The following is a 17,427-nucleotide window of genomic DNA, read 5'->3' as shown; positions in this document are numbered from 1 at the left end:
GACCTTTCCCATTGAATAACGTTGAGCGCCCGACGGCTCAAAAGCACCCTGCACCCAGCCGCCCGAGTGCCGCTGGTTGTGCCACCTTTGTCCTATCCTACTTCCCCATAACCCTGAGCAAGTGACCAGGAGCCCAGCTCCCACAGCCGCGTAACCTGCTAGCCAGCAGTCACCAACCGAAGACCCGTTTTTCCCTCATTGGATATCATTGGGCCTACCTACCCCCGCACCCGGCCGGCACCGCGCTGCTAGTGCGGAACCGACTGTACTTACCTGACACTGGTGGACCCCTGAGTCTATACCCGGAACCTTAACTTCACCAGCCAAATACTCACCTGGAAACCAGTAACTCACTTACCTGCCATTGAATAGCATTGACCCATTTTGACTCAATAATGTTCTAAGTGTGAAGTTTTGAAAACTGCAAATATTCATATAAAATCAGCCCAAGACTGCAACCAGGCGAGAAGCCACTACTGTACCTTGTAGCCCAGTACTGAACTGCAAAAGTAATCCTTACCGGGTTTACTAGTAATCTGCATTTTCTCGATAGGTACCCATTGTCTGCTTTTCTATGAAATTTCTTTTCAGTGCCTACTTTTGAAAACTTGAAATATTCTTTAAAAATCATACAAAATACTGAAACACAATTACCTACCCGTTTTATGTTCTGACCCCCGTGCTGGCCCTAGAAGCCCAGTAATGGATTAAAAAAGTAACACGATCGTACTTTACCTGCAACCTGAATTTTCTCCCATTGAATAACATTGTCAGATTGTCATTGAAAAGTTTTTACGTGTGGACTTTTAAAACCGCTTTATATTCATGAAAATTCACCAAAGTAACTAAAACGTTTTTGCTAATCTGGTTTTAGCTTATACCCCAGGACTGAATTTAGGATCTAGTCCTGGAACTACTAAAGTAATCTGTACTGTAATCAACTGTACTTTTAAGGTAACAATCCATTGAGCTCAATGCTAAAGTGTGTCTAGACTTGACTTGCCTTCAGCAACTCCTGTACCTATTGTGTTCACCAACTGTATTGCTTCATTGCAAAGTAATTACATGAGAGTTCTCATATCTAGCAAAGTATATTTTTTATCCTTGTTGGTTCCAAAAATAAAACAACCATATCTTTGGATATAAAAACCATTGGCCTGAGTTCAGTCTTTGAGTGTGTGAAATCCTTTGCTGACTGAGTGTGTACAACAAATGCTTTGCACTGCCCTCTGGTACTGCCTTACTGCTAGACCAAGCTACCACAAGTAAGGTCAGTCCTGACTTTAACCTCTGTTATACCTTTGGGGTTGGTGGACTCTATACACACTGTACTTCATTATTGACCAGTACATATAGAGCCACTTTCTCACATGAGATAATATTTAAAAAAAGACTGCAAGCTACCACAGCGACCTCGCCAGCTATTGAACTTCATAGGTACATGGCACAAGCATCTGCACTAGATGGACCTGAATTTTGGGAATTTGATAAAGTTGATAAGCTATCTGTGGAAGACAAGTTTAATAGGTCACTTTTATGCCCCCCCAGTTGCACACCCAATCTCTTTGTACCAGGAAATGAAACCATGAAATTTAGTGGTTTACTTATTGCAATGAACTCCGGAAGAATGATAGATGTGAAGCGATGCACATAGGGCCTATTAAATGGGTTTTGAGCGCTGTATGGATTTGGTAAGAAATAATGAAGGTTAGGCGTGTTTCAAATAGCTGATGCTTTTATTGGTTTTTATTTGTATTCATATGCACTTATTTTTTTTATATGAGATATGTATATGTGATTGTAATCAAAACAAACCTATTTGCCACTACTACTGCACATTCCAAAATGTTTAACTCTGTCTACATATTACACTGGCTAGCACATGAAGTTAACACATTTTCTAGTACAATTGCTTGAAGTCATTCAATCCCATGAAAAACCTGCAATCGTCATCCCTTTTATTGATCACTGTTACTCACTTCTAGAAATGCATCTCTAGGGGACAGTTTGATTTGGAAACCAATTGGTGAAACCCGCTGCTAGTCCGACTCTAATCATTAGACTCTAGCTACATCATTAGAAAATTAAAATTCAGTGCACTCAATGGAAAATGTTGCCCTCAATAAGCGATTGGTAATGCAACAATGCTTCTTCGTGACTCAGATTCTCTGCAATGTAACAAGTTTGAAGAAGCCTGCACCAAGATAAGGTTTCAGAGGCATTCAAACTCTCCCACAAGAATGGAGACGGCAGTTGCACACCATGGTGATCTTCTTAATGATTCTGTAGTATACAGACTTGCAGATGCTGCAAGGTTAAGTCAGCTGATCCACATTAACCAGTAGCTACTTTCTTCAGAAGCATGAGTCCATCAGGTTCCAAAATGAGCCATAAAAAATAAAAATGTTCAAGGGTTATCTGGGGGCGCACACAAAATAGGAACAAAGAAAATGGGCGAACACAAATAGTGGATGGCATATATTGCGTAGTGCCCGGGAACAATTGTTGAAGCTTCTATGGCACTGGTTGGTGGCTTTGCAGATACTGACTGACCAGTAAGTACTTGGACTGATTAAACAGTTCATGTGTATGCAGGAGAAAATAACCATTAGAAAGGCATACTTGACAATACTACACAGTTAAATATGGATTCACACCATCAAATTTAAATAATTAAAACAAAACAGACAATAGACCAGCAGGTCATTTTTAACATGACCAATGGATTGAAAAATGTAATAATTCACAGATATACATATAAATCAGGTTACCTCCTGGGAATAGCTGTATGAAGCAATTCCATCTTGAGAGGACACAGAACGGGGTCGTCCTTCTTGAAGAGACTTTAAAGACAAACATTGTTCAACACAGATATACATTAAATAAACACCCAACTAAATAAAATGGCACAATAACCATCAAAAACTACAATTGCCAGCAGTAAAGTCGTGAATCATTTAAGAAGCTGAACTATTAGTTTGATGCATACCTGCTCCACGGGGCGGCCGTGAAATGCAGCCTCAAACCACGTATTCTCACTTGGCTTTCTCGATCCCTCCACATTACACATAAATAAAACAACGTACTGTTACAATCATATGCAAATCAACTGCCCAAAATTACTTCCACAGCTACTTAGACCAAGAAAGGTTAACATTGTTTATCAAGAAATTTACAAAAGACAGCGCAAAGAACGGAAAATGACCTCCGGCAAAGACTGGTATCATTGTTCTATCATTACCATGTGTCATTAGTAAGTGCCATAAGCATTATCCGCTAAAGTGTCTACCTTATTCTTTGCATAACTGACTGGTGGATGACGCTAATGAATAACATGTAAAAAAGTTCTAAAAATGTTTAATAGTTTATAAATGTTTATGAATGCACTTCCGCAGTTAACAGTATATCCCCAACTTTTCATATACTTTTGACTGGACCGCACGAACCAAACGGACTGCTACTAATGAAAGATGCTGCCACTATTGCAAAAGTATTGTGATGGTCAATTTGCTATTAAACAAGCATAAATATCTGCTACCTGGATGTAGGATTAGAACCACAAGGACAGGCTAATACAGTTTACCTACAAAACATTTGAGAAAAGTCTACTCTACCATACTTAAATATATCCCCAAGTAGCATGTTTTGGTCTTGACAGGACCAATATGTAATTAAAGAAAGCCTTAACTGATCATTACCAAACAGGAGTGATGCTTGGATCACTGGACTTTTAAAAGAGGGAAGCAAATGTTGTAAAGGACAGACTGCCTGCCTCCCATATGCAGCATGCAGTTTTAGCGTTATTTCACTAACTAAAATGGAGGTTTCATGTGCTGCCAAAGGGTACACAGAGGTGATCACTCTGGGGGAAAGGGGCATTTCATTCCATTCACCTCTTGGCCACAAAGAAAAACATGGGTCAGAGAAATCCTGAATCTCTGCCTTCTGAACTTGCACATTTGCAGGGAAAATTCAAGATGCTGTCCCTTAGTCAAGCCTTCCAGGCCCTGAAAAGGGGAGATTGGCTGGTGCGCCTGGTTTATCAGGATGCCTATTTTAATCTACCACACAGTCACATCAAGCGGTTCCCAGCAAATTGTGGTTTGGTCATTTGGGCTGACTACTGTTTCTTTACCCTACTGTTTACTTTACAAAAGTGTTAGCAGTTGTGGAGACTTCACTGAGACTCAAGAACCATGTATTTTCATACTTCGATCACTGGATCCAAGGAACAGCTTTGGTGCAGGGTGTTTCTACTCCATGACTTGGGATTTATATGCTTTGATAGTAATGCCAAACTCACTTCACAGCACAGTTTGACCTTAACAGATGATGCACAGCACATAACCTGTATGAAAGCCTTTCTTCTTCCTCCTTAGCAATTGAGCTTTCTGACTCTCCAGGTCTTACATCCGCTAGGACCCATGGCCTTGTGCATCCGGTTTGTTTCAAATGGCACATGGTGGATGCGGGGACTCCAGTGCTGCAGAGATGACAGTGACTCCAACACTCAAACCGCTCTGTTTGGTGCATGCATTTTAATTGGTTCACTCAGAACTGCATTGGGGATGGACAGTTCCAACTGCAAGGCGACTTGCCCTTTCAGCCCTTCACAAGCGCAAACTACCTTGATCCCTGGCACCCGCGCACTGGACTGCGGAGTCTGTATAGGAAAAAAAAAAACAGCTCAGGAGTTTTGGTCCATGTCGAAGCATCGTCCAATATAAATGCGCTGGAGCAGAGAGAGGTCCACCTTGCCAAGAAGGAACTTCTCCCATCCAACTCTGGGAGCGCTAATGTGATCCCATAGAACAGCACCTCACATCTCATACATCAACAGGCAGGATGGTGTGGATAATGGACTAAATGCTGGGACGCCATACCCCTTGAAAGAGTGCCACGAGTGGGAAGAACACCTCGAAGTGATCGAGGCAAAAGTATCCAGATCAAAATGGGTAATCCTTCATGGCCCTCTGCATCATGACCTAGGAAGTTCCTTCAGTTTTGTGCCATAGACCTCCCTCTGAATGGTACCCTGAGGAATGCATTCAAGTTTTAGCTGGCCCTGGGACCTGTGGTATGAGTTTGCTCATTCCACTTCTCAATACGTCCTGCAGGATGATCAGGCACAGCTTAATAAGATTGATCCAGACTGGGTAACGAGAATCGTGTACACCAATATCTTAGTGCTCAGCATTCATTATTCTGTTCCTCTATCAAACCCGAACGGTCAGGCCTTTCACCGCAATTCCCAAATATTCTTACTACATGAATGGAGATAGAGTAATGCCTGCTAGAATTCTTTTGCCTCTTTGAAGAAGTTGCAGAAGTCATCTTGACTGTAAAAACAACATTTATAAGAGCACACTTGTAAAGTGGTCAGAGTCAAAAGGCATAACTCCCTTTAAAATCATGTCTTACTGACCTGCGCATTTTGAAGGTGACAACATATTAGCAAAGGAATTAAACAGAATGGGATGTACGAAAATAGAAACAGAGTGAAAAGTAATAGTCTTTAAAGAGCCAGGTTTCATGAAGGTTAATGCTGTAAAATTGAAGTGAATGATTTCATTTGGTTAAAGCTAGGGCAGTTCAGATGGATAGAGGCAAGGAGTTCCAAATTGTAGCAGCAAAAAAGGAAAACTGATGGGCCACCAGAAAGGCTTCTTTGATTTGGAGTATTTGAAGAACAAAGACGCATCTGATTTGAGCAAATGAGTTTAAGGTTTGAAAATAAAGTTGAAGATGACCAGGGCCAAAATGATAAAAGGCCTTTTAAGGGAGAAAAAGACAAAGACCACCCACTCCATAACAGGAAGCCAGTTGAGGTCTTGTAGAAAAGGGGAGATAGACTGTAGTGAGGGAATACAACAAGATAGGGTAGTAGTGGAAACAAGCATTTGCAATGCAATAGGTCTCGCATTAGGAAAGTTTGAGCTATTGGTCTTGTAAATGACAATTTTTTTTTATTTATATGTTGTTTTTGAAAATAGCTAAATTAATAGCTTTGTCATTTACAATGCCAATAGTTATAACTTTCGCAAATGTGACACCTATAGCATACCTGTTGTAAACCATTGCATGTGCCAATCCGCCGAAGCCCCAGCTCCCTCACCTCGTTCAGAGGTGGGGGAAAACTTGTGAGTTTTCACTAGTGGACACACAGCTAGCACGACTTGTTGGAAAACTCTAGCTAGCTTCTCAGTTTTCCAAGCTCACCCTAATTAAGGTGTGCTTTCTGATATTTTTTTCTTTCTGGGCCCTCCACACAAGGCCTGGTGATGGTGATCCGAGGTATGAAAAATTACCAAAAAGTCCTTTACGTTGGGAGGAAACTGCCAGCATGCCAGAGACTTTTTGAGTTTTACTTCTGTTTATAAGCTGGCCCCCAGTTTAGTGTTCGTTTCACAAAAACAAAATAATGCTGAGGAGGTCACCATAGTCAGGTGAGCCTTTTGGCGTTACTCTTCTCGTAAAGTGCCTGCTGGGGAAGTCATCATAGCACAGCGGCGTGGGCTGCCTCGGAGACTTCCACCAACCTGTCAACGAAAACCTCAACCACTTCCTAACCCTTCAGCTATGCTCATAGTAGAACTACTCTACCACAAGGGACTCTGCTGAATTCAAATATTTGTGGTGTGGGCAGGGGCACCATAGAAGTGGGAGTGCACACCGTCTTCAAGCTCATCAGGCCAAGAAATCTGAAGAGCATTCAAATAGTGGATACAAATGAATCTATTCTCAACTGTTGTTCATTGAATTAAAATAGAATTCCTGCTTTTCGATCATGTTACAGACCTCTCAAAACTTCTCTCAAAGTCACTTTGACAGGAGTTCCTTAAGTGGAGTGATCAACGATTGTCATGATGCAAGGGATTCAATGTGCAACTCCATCAAAGTTACTGCAAGAGCCACCTAGGGGTGTAGAGGGTCTGGAACCACCCTAGCAATCTATGCTGATGGATCTGGAAATGGCAAACAAGCTAATGGCTCTGGCTGGAGCCCCTCATCCATGAGTGCAAAGCAAGGCCTCAAGAGCCCATCGTTAGAAGCACACGGGTCTGACACCACATAAATCAAAGATCCAGAATGTTTTGGTAGATCCACCCATGTGGGTAATGATGGGGTCTGATGTCAGCACCTATGCTTCTGTGAGTGTTTCACCCCTAGGGCTCCGTCTATGCCGCACTTGGGTACATATTTCACAGTGCTGGTGCAGAAGGTTCATGGGAGTCGCAGGGGCTTGACGCGCCACGCAATCTTGCGCTCATGTGTGCAAATGGCCGTTAGAACCCCACCCACGACTGCAAAGGAGGCTTGTCTGACCCACACAGGAAATCAATGGCCCCTTGGCATAGACATAGAAGTCTCACAGGTCACTCCAGCTCTTAGGTAATCTCTAAGTGGGTGCCAAATGTATTAAGGCCGAGCAGAGGGGGCCTGTCATAGCACAGATTTCGCAGGTGGTATCTGAACAGATCGGACTGCCCAACCAAGCAGTAACGAGCGGGCAACATTTACTATACCAATGTAAAGCAATCTCTCACTTTGTCAGCAGCAAAGCAATAGCCGTGAACTTAACAAGATTCGTATTTAACCCAATTATGAATCGTGTGCGATAATGTATTGTTAATCGGCGAAGCAATGGCAACTTTTCAAAGTGAAACCATTCCCCAAGGAGTAAAACAAACAAAGGCGAGAATTGAAGTTTCTGACATTAACCCCTGCTCACATAGAAAGGCTCGGAATAAGTTATTTTAGGAGGGAGCAAAAAACGAATAAAATCTGCTAAATCAGAGGCGCACCTGACCGCCTCGCCCGAAGACATGCATGCTGTGTATGTAGGAGCAAAAAGCTTGCTAATAGGTTTTTACCAGCCCCGAGCAGAGTGCTCTCCTGTGCCATAACGGCATTCCTACTCCCATCCCACTCTGAAATATAATGCCTTCAGGCTTCAGCAGAGGAAGCCGCCACGTCAGAGGGGGACCAGGCCTACCAATCGATTGCTGATCTCGAATGTATTCACGCTCCCACTAGTGACACCTGTGCTAACTAGGAAAAGGGCAAATGTCCGGGGTGGTGAATGACGTTTGCCACATCGATGGCAAACACAAGCTATGGTATACTGTAAATACGGTAGGACATCCCTTCTATATCTGTCGGGCCGTTTATGACACTCTGGTGAGATCCTGAACAGACAAATATACAAATTACTATAGCATTCACTAGCTTTGCAATGCTTCAACCGTAGTTACCTGCAATGGTAGAACGCTCAATTTCCCCGGGTCCTTACGTGACTATCAAATACAGTTCAGGGTTTTACTTTACATCCTGGGACTTCTAGTCTTGTTGATCACAATGGTAAAACCTGCACTATAAGTCCCAGAATGCAAAGCAAAAATAGAATGAATGCGCTACCCCTGCATAGAACTGGAAACTTGAGTTTTAAACAACGCCCCGCAGAACTGCCTAGGGTCAGCTACTGTTTTCTGATTCAATAACGGGAGTCACACAAGATCTTAACACAGCAGGAACACTACAATCAGCATAGAGAGTGGCTCTGACATCTTAAAATAGGTGTGGCTCCCACTTAAACTAAGCGTGACCCCAATCCTGCTTGAGCCGGATGCATGCACACAAAAGGGATCAGTTCATTTTGTACATTCTGAATCTCACAATTATTTCCTAGAGAGATGCAATCTTTTAGATACCGGTCACAAGTAGGAAACTTCCGCAATGGGAGAGGCAGGAGTACTAGACAGACTACGTAGAGTAAAAGCAGGGTGTAACAAGGCGGAAGAGACGCGAGACGCCAGCAGCCAGTCGCATGCACATCTCCTGTTGTTGTGTTGATCGCGAGAGTGCCGCCGCGCTGCCCGCGGCGACCCGGAAGCTCTTGGCCGGCCGGCCAATCCGCTCGCGGCCGACCGGAAGTCCCGCCTCCCGAGGTCCGCGAGCTGCGAGCTGCCGGCGCATGGAGCGCCCTGACGTCCGGGATAGCCCGGGTCCCCAGGAGGGGGCCGGGGAGAAGGAGGAGTGTGGCGCCTGTTGCGGGGCTCCTCTGACCTGAGGGAGCCCCGATTTAGAGGATGAGACGCGCCGCGCCGTGAGGAGCCCCGCCGGAAGAGCGCAGTCGGTGAGTGGGGCCCAGGGCTGATGTGAAGTGCGTGCGTGCGTGCCTGTGTGTATGCCTGGGGGGGTGGGGAGGTGGGAGTGTGTGCGCGCGTGTGTGCGCGAAGGAAAGTGTGTGCGCATGCGTGACTGTGTGTGATTGTGAGAGAATGCGAGGTAGGGGATAGTGTGCCTGTATGTGTGCCTGTATGTGTACTGTATGCCTGCGTGTGCATGCGCGCGCCTGTGTGTGTGTGTGCGTGCGTGAATGCAGAGGGGTGGGGGCTGTCTGTGTCTGTGTGAGAGCCAGGGCTTGCACCACGCATGCGCAGCTATCAGACGCTCGCTCCCGAGGTGAAATCCGACCTCGTCAAAGCGCGCGTCTGGTAGCTGTCCACTCTCCTGAATACGGGCAGCATAAGTTGTCGAGCTGATGCATTCATGCTTTGCATGAATGCAACATCAGCTCGACCTAAAAATGAATAGCACCATGTATAACAAAATTTAGTGGGCATGTAGAACACATATCTAAGTATACAGCATCAGTGTGAGTGATTGTGCCACATAGGGTGATACCACACCCTTCTTACTACCTTAGGTGTGGTGTACGTTGGACCAAGGTCCACGTGCCAAATATCTTCAGAATACACCCCGACACTCAACATTCAAATGTGAAACAATTAGAATACAAGTCTGTCCAAGAGAGAATGTCGTGAAACAAACCGATTTCTTTATTCCCAATACATTTATATTCTATATTTTCCAAACAATTATCTCTTTCACAGGTTAAGATTTACAGACAGTCTCTTCCTAACTAGTTCTATTTTCTAAATTTACAGTCCAACAATAAATATGTTCTATTGAACCATAATATTTAGAAAAGAGCGATGACTGCACACTTTTTTTCGAAAAGAGCGTTGGCAGCACAAAATAATGAGGAATAGTTACAGTCGGTCCAATTTTCAATATTAGATGACAGCCGACGCGTTTCGTCAGAGTGACTTTTCAAAGGCTGCATAACAGTAAAGGACATATGTTGAAACACAACAGAAAACAAGTAGTTGGTTGACAAACAAATGGTTAGTGCCCAACAAAAATAAGTGTCTGAACGGAACGTCCTTAGCCAGGGAATGTTGAGGATGAAACAGGCCGCGGAAGTCTGTACAATTTGAAGCAGTTGTACAAGATAGATAAGCACAGATATAGTGAATTTTCATATTCTAGTATAAATGCAATGGATCTGCAAGATGACAGGGAAAAGGATTAGATTTCCTGATGATCTTCAAGATCTAGGAACAGGGTGAAATCATCTGTTTAAAAGCTGCTATATCCAAATCAAAGAAGAATCACAGTTTTATTTTTTTTAACCACAGAATTCACTGTTGTGTTGGGAGCTCAGATCTAGAGGCCAACAAGACGGCAACCAGGTGGAAGAGATATGTCTGAAAAAAACAAATCTGTTTCGTTGCTGTTGAGCTTTAAATGATTGTTTTGCATCCAGACTGCTGAAGCTCAAAATGAAATGTGATCTTCAATGTTGGGAGGCATTATGTGCGACGAATTGATAATTTTCCCTTCCCCCCTATAAAATCCTAAATTAAAACCAAGACAGCATAATGGATGCGCGAGGAGCAATGCAGGTATTAAAAAGGGTTGGTCCCTGAGGCACCCCAAAGTCAGTGTAGACAAAGACTGAAAAAGTGTTGGAAGTATAGACCGAGCAGAAAGGAGGAAGAAAAGCCATTTCAATGCTTTCAAGAAGATTCAGCATTCATAAAGGCACATGATCAATCAATCAAAGCATTTGTATAGCGCACTACTCACCCGGGGGGTCTCAAGGCGCTAGGGGAGGAGGGGTCCGCTACTGCTCGAACAGCCAGGTCTTGAGCTGCTTCCTGAAGGCAAGATGGTCCTGGGTCAGGCGGATGTGGGTCGGGGGGGAGTTCCAGGTCTTGGCGGCGAGGTAGGAAAAGGACCTTCCTCCTGCTGTGGCTCTTCGGATGCGGGGGGCGGCGGCGAGGGTGTGGGTGATCGATCGAAGCTGGCGTTTGGGAGCGTAGAAGTTGAGGCGGCTGTTAAGGTATCCTGGGCCTTGGTTGTGCAGGGCTTTGTGTGCGTGGGTGAGGAGACGGAAGGTGATTCGCTTGTTGACCGGGAGCCAGTGCAGGCCTCTCAGGTGTCCGGAGATGTGGCTGCGGCGGGGGATGTCCAGGATGAGTCGTGCTTATCAGGATGTGAGAGATACCCTATCGAATGCCGGTGCTTGTTCTAGAAGGATTCGGGGTGGCAGAGCCCAACAACGACAACCAACACAGTTTATGTACTAAAATGCAGGAGGAATACAGTCTGGGAATCATCCAGCAGGGTGTTACTTTTGATGTAGAAAGAAAGTTGTCTGTTGAATCCCTTCCCTGAGATTCTGAAATAAAAGAGCATGGGGCAAAAAAAGTTATTTTTTTTAATGGCAGTCTGGACATGGCAAAATAAGGAGGGAAGACTTGGAAATGCAGCGACTAGTTGAAAAGGTTCAAGATGGCTGGCATGTCCAAGTTAAGGACAGCTGCAAGTATAAAACGTTGTCCAGTGTTGATTGGGCAGCAGATTTGATGGCTGTTAATAGGGTGTTGATAGCGCACTAAAATTGCTACATTGATTATGGCTGTAAAGTGCCTGCACAAAAACCCAATGTTTAATTAAGATTTTGAATAATACATTTCAGATATAGTTTCTGAAATTAATAATTGGCTGACAACTGCGTCTTGTTTACCAAATGGTAAATGAAAGTATTTTCAGCTAAAATTATGATATACAGAATGTCTGGATTGTCATCCAGTAAGCAATAAAACAGTAGAAAAGTACCACAAAAATAGAAGTCAAGTGGAACACAGATGTGGAATGAAAAAGAAGGAACTGCATGACAAACTGAATGCCTACATGTTATCCCCAGATTCCAATGGTAAAGATCCATTCACAATGTCCAAGGACAGTCCGAATACTAAATGATACCTAAAATGGATGAGTAGCTATGAAACGTTTAGTTCATATGCCTGCAAAAAGTGAATTCGGAGCCAAAAAGAGAAATGTGATGAGCACTGCAGAGATCAATTCAAATCACTTTATTTGGTTTATAGAAATAAAGCTATAAAATAACACAATAAAAGCAATAAACATATCACAATTAATAGATTACTTAAACAATGCAGAAACACATGTCTGAATGCCCGTTCCCGTAATCAGAAGGCTATAACATTTAAGATATTACATCATGGAAACCAACTTTTAAAGGGCAGACCAGTATCCTATATGACAAACCAATTATAACTTTAAAAACAATCGCCGGGATCTTCCACTACTCATACAATCTAACCAAATCCGCGAGTGACATTTATCATCAAAGACAGTTTGTGGGAGACAGGTTTACAAAGTAGGCTCCTAGGTTAAAGCTTCCAAATGTCTAAGGTTTTTCCTTCTTCCCAGGGCAGATATGATGAAAGCTATGACACGTAGACATATATCCCCATTTTCCAGAGCACATAAATAATAAAAAGCATACGGATAATAAATATAACTACCAGTTTTAAAAACTGGTGCTACAATCGCTTCCCAGGGTCCTTGTACAAGCAGCAAAAAAGGATAAGGTGCATTGTGCGTTGATTAGTTCTACCATCACTTGGGCAATTTAGCAGAATATTGTTCCGTGTCCCAATTTTAGGAAGGCAACCCTTAGGTGTAGTGTTCCTATATGAAGTCTAGTAAGATAAAACGTATATTGACTGTTCTTTACAAGTAATTTTGCAGTCCCACCAGTACTGGGCCCGAGAGATCTACACACCATAGATTTTTTCCTTTCATGGGTGTCTCTTTTTAAAGCACTTACCCCTAGGTATACATTTAATATCAGTTTTGGTGAGGGAACAGCCATCACAGCGTAATTGCATGTCATTGACATCGCATAGTAATACCCGCGTTGTAATGTCATGCGTGGTATTAGTATGCGATGTAATGACATACAACCGTTTTAGTGTATTCTAGGATTTTATCTGTATTCTTGACTCCGATGCTATTATTCACCTTTTTTAATTGGCTAGCTATATACGCAAAAAACACCGTTGATGGACAGAATGTAGAACAATGTCATACATTCACCCCAGTACAAGGATCTGGGCCTAAATCCATCGTTTTTTTGCACTCCACACCACCCTAGGTTAGACACTGGCTATATACAAATCAGCTCTGACCCTGTGCCTCATGGTAACAGTCCAGTCAGAACTACCAAGCCAAGTCTTTCCCAGACCGGAATCAAGCATCCAAGGACCGGTTTCTGGCTATCAGCCTTCATCAGCCTGGATAGCTTGACTCCAGCGGTGTGGAGAGCCTGGGACTCACGTCTGAGTATACCCAGCACACTTGGGGATAAAATTGCAAAAAACACAGTTAATGGACAGAATGTAGAACAATGTCATACATTCACCCCAGTACAAGGATCTGTATTCTTGACTACGATGCTATTATTCACCTTTTTTAGTTGGCTAGCTATATACGCAAACCAATTTATTTTCTTCCAAGCATCTAACATTAGACAGTCTGATATCACCTTTGAAAACTCGGTCCCTACTTTGTTCTATATATTGTACCACATGAGGACGGGGCTAATATATAAATCATCCTCAAAAAAGGGGACTGCCACTTCGTTATGTGCAATATATATACTGATCTTGTTTTAGGAACAGCCAGCAGATGAGCAAGGGAAATATTCAAGGGTTTGCAGCTGGGCGCTATTAGTAGACTCCCGCAGAGCAGCACCGGACCCAGCACTTAGGTATTTACTTTTATAGATAGTCAGTATCTCCCCAATTGGTTTTCGGTCCTATTTTGCTCGCAAATCTAAAAATGGATTCCATAAATCTGAGAAATTTCAATTTGGAGATTTTTATTTGACTTTCCCAGCTCCCTGATACAGTCATTTGTATTCCCAGATATGAGAATATTTGTGACTCGGCTAGTCTCTCTCCCTTTGTATGATGTGTCCTCTTTTTAGCTCTTCCCTTTCCACACACCATTGTGACAGTTTTCTTTAGATTTACTTTCATACGTTATTTTCCATAAAGGTAACAAAATTATTAATCAAGAGCTGAAGCCTGTTTGATGTTTTGGATAGAAAGACAGCATCATCTGTGTATAATGGAATCCAACCATAGGAGCATCCTCCTTTGTTTTTTGTAAATATTCATCCACCCCATCTATATAGAGTGAAAAAAGTAGAGGGCAAGGAAGCACCCCTGTCTGATACCTCGAGCGACCTGAAAGCTTTCAGTACATTTCCCCTTCAGTCCGTAGCGCACCTGTGTAGTCAGGTGAGAGTACCATTGGGACAGGTAATTTACAATACACATTGGTGCTCCCATGTCTGAGAAGGTTCCCATAGTTTATGATGATGATTCACCAGATCGAACATATACTTAGAACTGCAAAACATAGGTGCACAGGTCACTCTTTCGCAAACATATTTATTAATTAGGAGGTGGAAATTAACATTGTTCTATTGTACCAATATCACTCCTGAAGCCATACTGCGCATCAGTAAGAGCATTTTTCTCCTCCACCCATTGTTCTAGCCTTCCAAGGATACTGCCAATTAATTTGGCACTAGAGTCGAACAGTGATATTGGTCAATACCATCTCGGTCCCCTCTAGGTCCCTATCTAGGTCTCGCCTGGCGTAAGCATCGCACATGCGTTGCTCTCGCCATGCAAACTACTTTTGGAATCAATACGCATTCCAAAGCGTTCACGTGGACAGACACCAGATTTGCACGTGTGGACTGGATGCTTTACTGGCGGTGTGACACTGAGGACTTTTTTTGGCTCAGCATGTGGCGACGGTATTTTGAGGACAAACTTGACATTCTCATTTTTGGATTTACTTTCTATTATTCAGCAGGCAACTGCTTATCATCTCTTTGCTCCTCATGGCCAGGACGCTGTGCTTGAGGTTCAAGCACAGCGTTGGCTTTCATGTAAAAACACGGGCAATACACCATGGGTAATACAAACAACGGCGGCCGCAGCTTTATTTTCACAGCAGGCCTGCTCGCATAACTCGTTTTACTGGTTCTACTGTGGTCATTTTTTTAACCGCCTGTATATATTGTGTGACCAGCCCTTTACCAGCACTGTGTTACTCTTGTTCACCTGCGTATACCAGTATATGAACCACAGACGTGTGCCAGGCTTCAGCTAAGCACCGGGCCCTTCTTATATTAGGTCTGAACTTCATGAAGCACCTGTAAACCATATAATAAATACATTTGCTGTGTCATTGTTTTTGTAGACAATCTATTCTCTGTCTAAATCACTCTCACACCCGAAATGACTGAGTTCAATAATTTATCACCCAGAAGTATAATGTGAAGAGGTAGATATGCCGCTCTGAACATTTGTTATATGTAAAGAAAACAAATAAGTTTTACTGGTGGTTACATCTGCAGCAATCTTTGCATCTAGTGAACACGTTATCTTCTATGAAACTAGGATACGTTCGCTCACATTCCTGCTTCCCACTTGACGCGTACTTTTGATCTTTGGCAAATATTAGTCTCTACTGCATTCGTTTAACCCCTTGCGTGCGGCGGGAATTCCCCGCCCATGCTGACTCCGCCTTGCGCGGGCGGAGTCATGACGGAACGGTTCCGTCATCAGCACAGCTCACCCGTAGCTGATGACGGAACCGCTCCGTCATCAGCATGCAAGGCTTTAATTGTCTGCCAAGTGTCAATGCTTCCATCAGCTTGCTCGCAATTTTTAAGCGCCACAGCTACGAACGTATCATTTTGACGTGATAGTGCCTAGAGTCACACAACCATGTATTAGCCATCCTAGCAACGCCCACTTTGGATTTTCTGTCATACCATCACTCATTATGGGTGGCATGGCCTAAATAATAATATGTTGATTATTGCAATGATTTAAAAGGTGCGTATTCTGGGTGAGGAGGAGGGGGAAGGCGTTAACAGAGACATGTAGACAAGCCGGGGGAACCCCAAGCACTGGAAGTGAGCATACATCATCTTTGTGTTTATTCCAGAACAGAGAGGGCCATAAGATACCACTGTTGACGGGGATAGAGCATTAACAAAATGTCCTTCACAGAAATGAGGGTGAATGCGATGAATAGTTTCCCAACAGTAATGAAAACAAACAATGAAAAGCATTGGCAATGTAGTTGTTTTGGATCTTTGCTTTTATGGGCATTTGCTAAGCGCTTTTGGTTTAGAAGTGTGCCCTTTTGAAATGTTTTACCGGAACTTGTTTTTTCAGTTCCGGGTGTTTTTTCGGCTCCGAAGCGTGTGAATCTGGAGCTTTAGGTGTTTCTTTACTGGGATCCTAGTGCAGTTTCGATGAGCCTCTGCCTGTCTTCGGCGCCATGTGCTTAGATCAGAGCAATGGATGGCGTGGTTGAGGAAGATGGCTTCTTCTTCGGTGTCGGCATAGGATCGGCACCGGGAATAGGATGGCCCAAGGCCGAGCCCCCTGAAGGCTTAGTAGGATTCTTTGCTGGGCCCGAAGGCGGGGAGTGGGAAGCAGTCTCTCGGTGTGCACCCAGGCATGAAGGTGACCAAAGCCTTTTTTGAGGGTGTCGAGGAAGGGTTAGGGTCGACGGTCTTACGACCCGTTGAGTGGAGTGATGTCCTCGACGTTGGAGTCTTCGGCATCGGAGGAGCTGGTACTGTCTTTGGCGTGCTGGTGTTGTGACAGGTCGACACCCTCTTCAAAGATGTCGTCTGGTATCGAAGCGGACGAGCGAGCCATAGTTCTTCGGCTCGTCCGTCCCGAATCGTCTTTTTGGAGCGGAATGAGGCACAAGCGGAACAGTCTTTGGCCTCGTGCTTCGGTGAGAGGCAAAGGTTGCACACTTCATGTAGGTCGGTGTGGGGAAACTTTGACCCACATCGAGGACACTTCTTAAATGGTGTCCTTTCCATGAGCCAGAAAGTAAGGCCTAGGTAGGCCCGAAGGCCTTGGTCGATGACCGGAATCGAAGACTTCAAATTGGTGAAGAATCGTGTCGATGTGGAGCGCGATCGAAACAATACCGTTGAACTGGGTGAGGATTGCGTGTCGAAGAAAATTCGGTTCCAAACCGGAGCGCAGGAAACCCATCCGAGCCCGATGGCGGAAAAAACCAATCTGAGGATGGAGCCGATGCCCATGCGCAATGTGGTCCATAGGAGTCACCACCAATCTCGTGACTTCCAAAGAACTTTTCAGGACAACAACAAACTGCAAACATCCGGGCCCAACACTAGGTGGCAATCTA

At 43.9% G+C, this 17,427-nt stretch overlaps 1 protein-coding gene across 1 annotated transcript in view; it reads right to left on the bottom strand.

The window, feature by feature from the left end:
• LOC147672473 (UDP-N-acetylglucosamine transferase subunit ALG13-like) overlaps positions 1-17,427 on the bottom strand; it is a gene marked incomplete at its 5' end in the record, with an annotated part of 438,517 nt that overhangs the window by 289,488 nt on the left and 131,602 nt on the right. The window contains one exon of the mRNA XM_086948010.1: positions 2,772-2,843. Within this exon, the coding sequence (XP_086804136.1) occupies positions 2,772-2,843 (72 nt within the window). The remainder of the gene's footprint in view (positions 1-2,771; positions 2,844-17,427) is intronic.

This window comes from Lissotriton vulgaris, unplaced genomic scaffold (assembly GCF_964263255.1).
Source record: "Lissotriton vulgaris unplaced genomic scaffold, aLisVul1.2 SCAFFOLD_699, whole genome shotgun sequence".
NCBI lineage: Eukaryota > Metazoa > Chordata > Amphibia > Caudata > Salamandridae > Lissotriton > Lissotriton vulgaris.
This window is presented reverse-complemented; position numbering and strand designations above follow the sequence as displayed.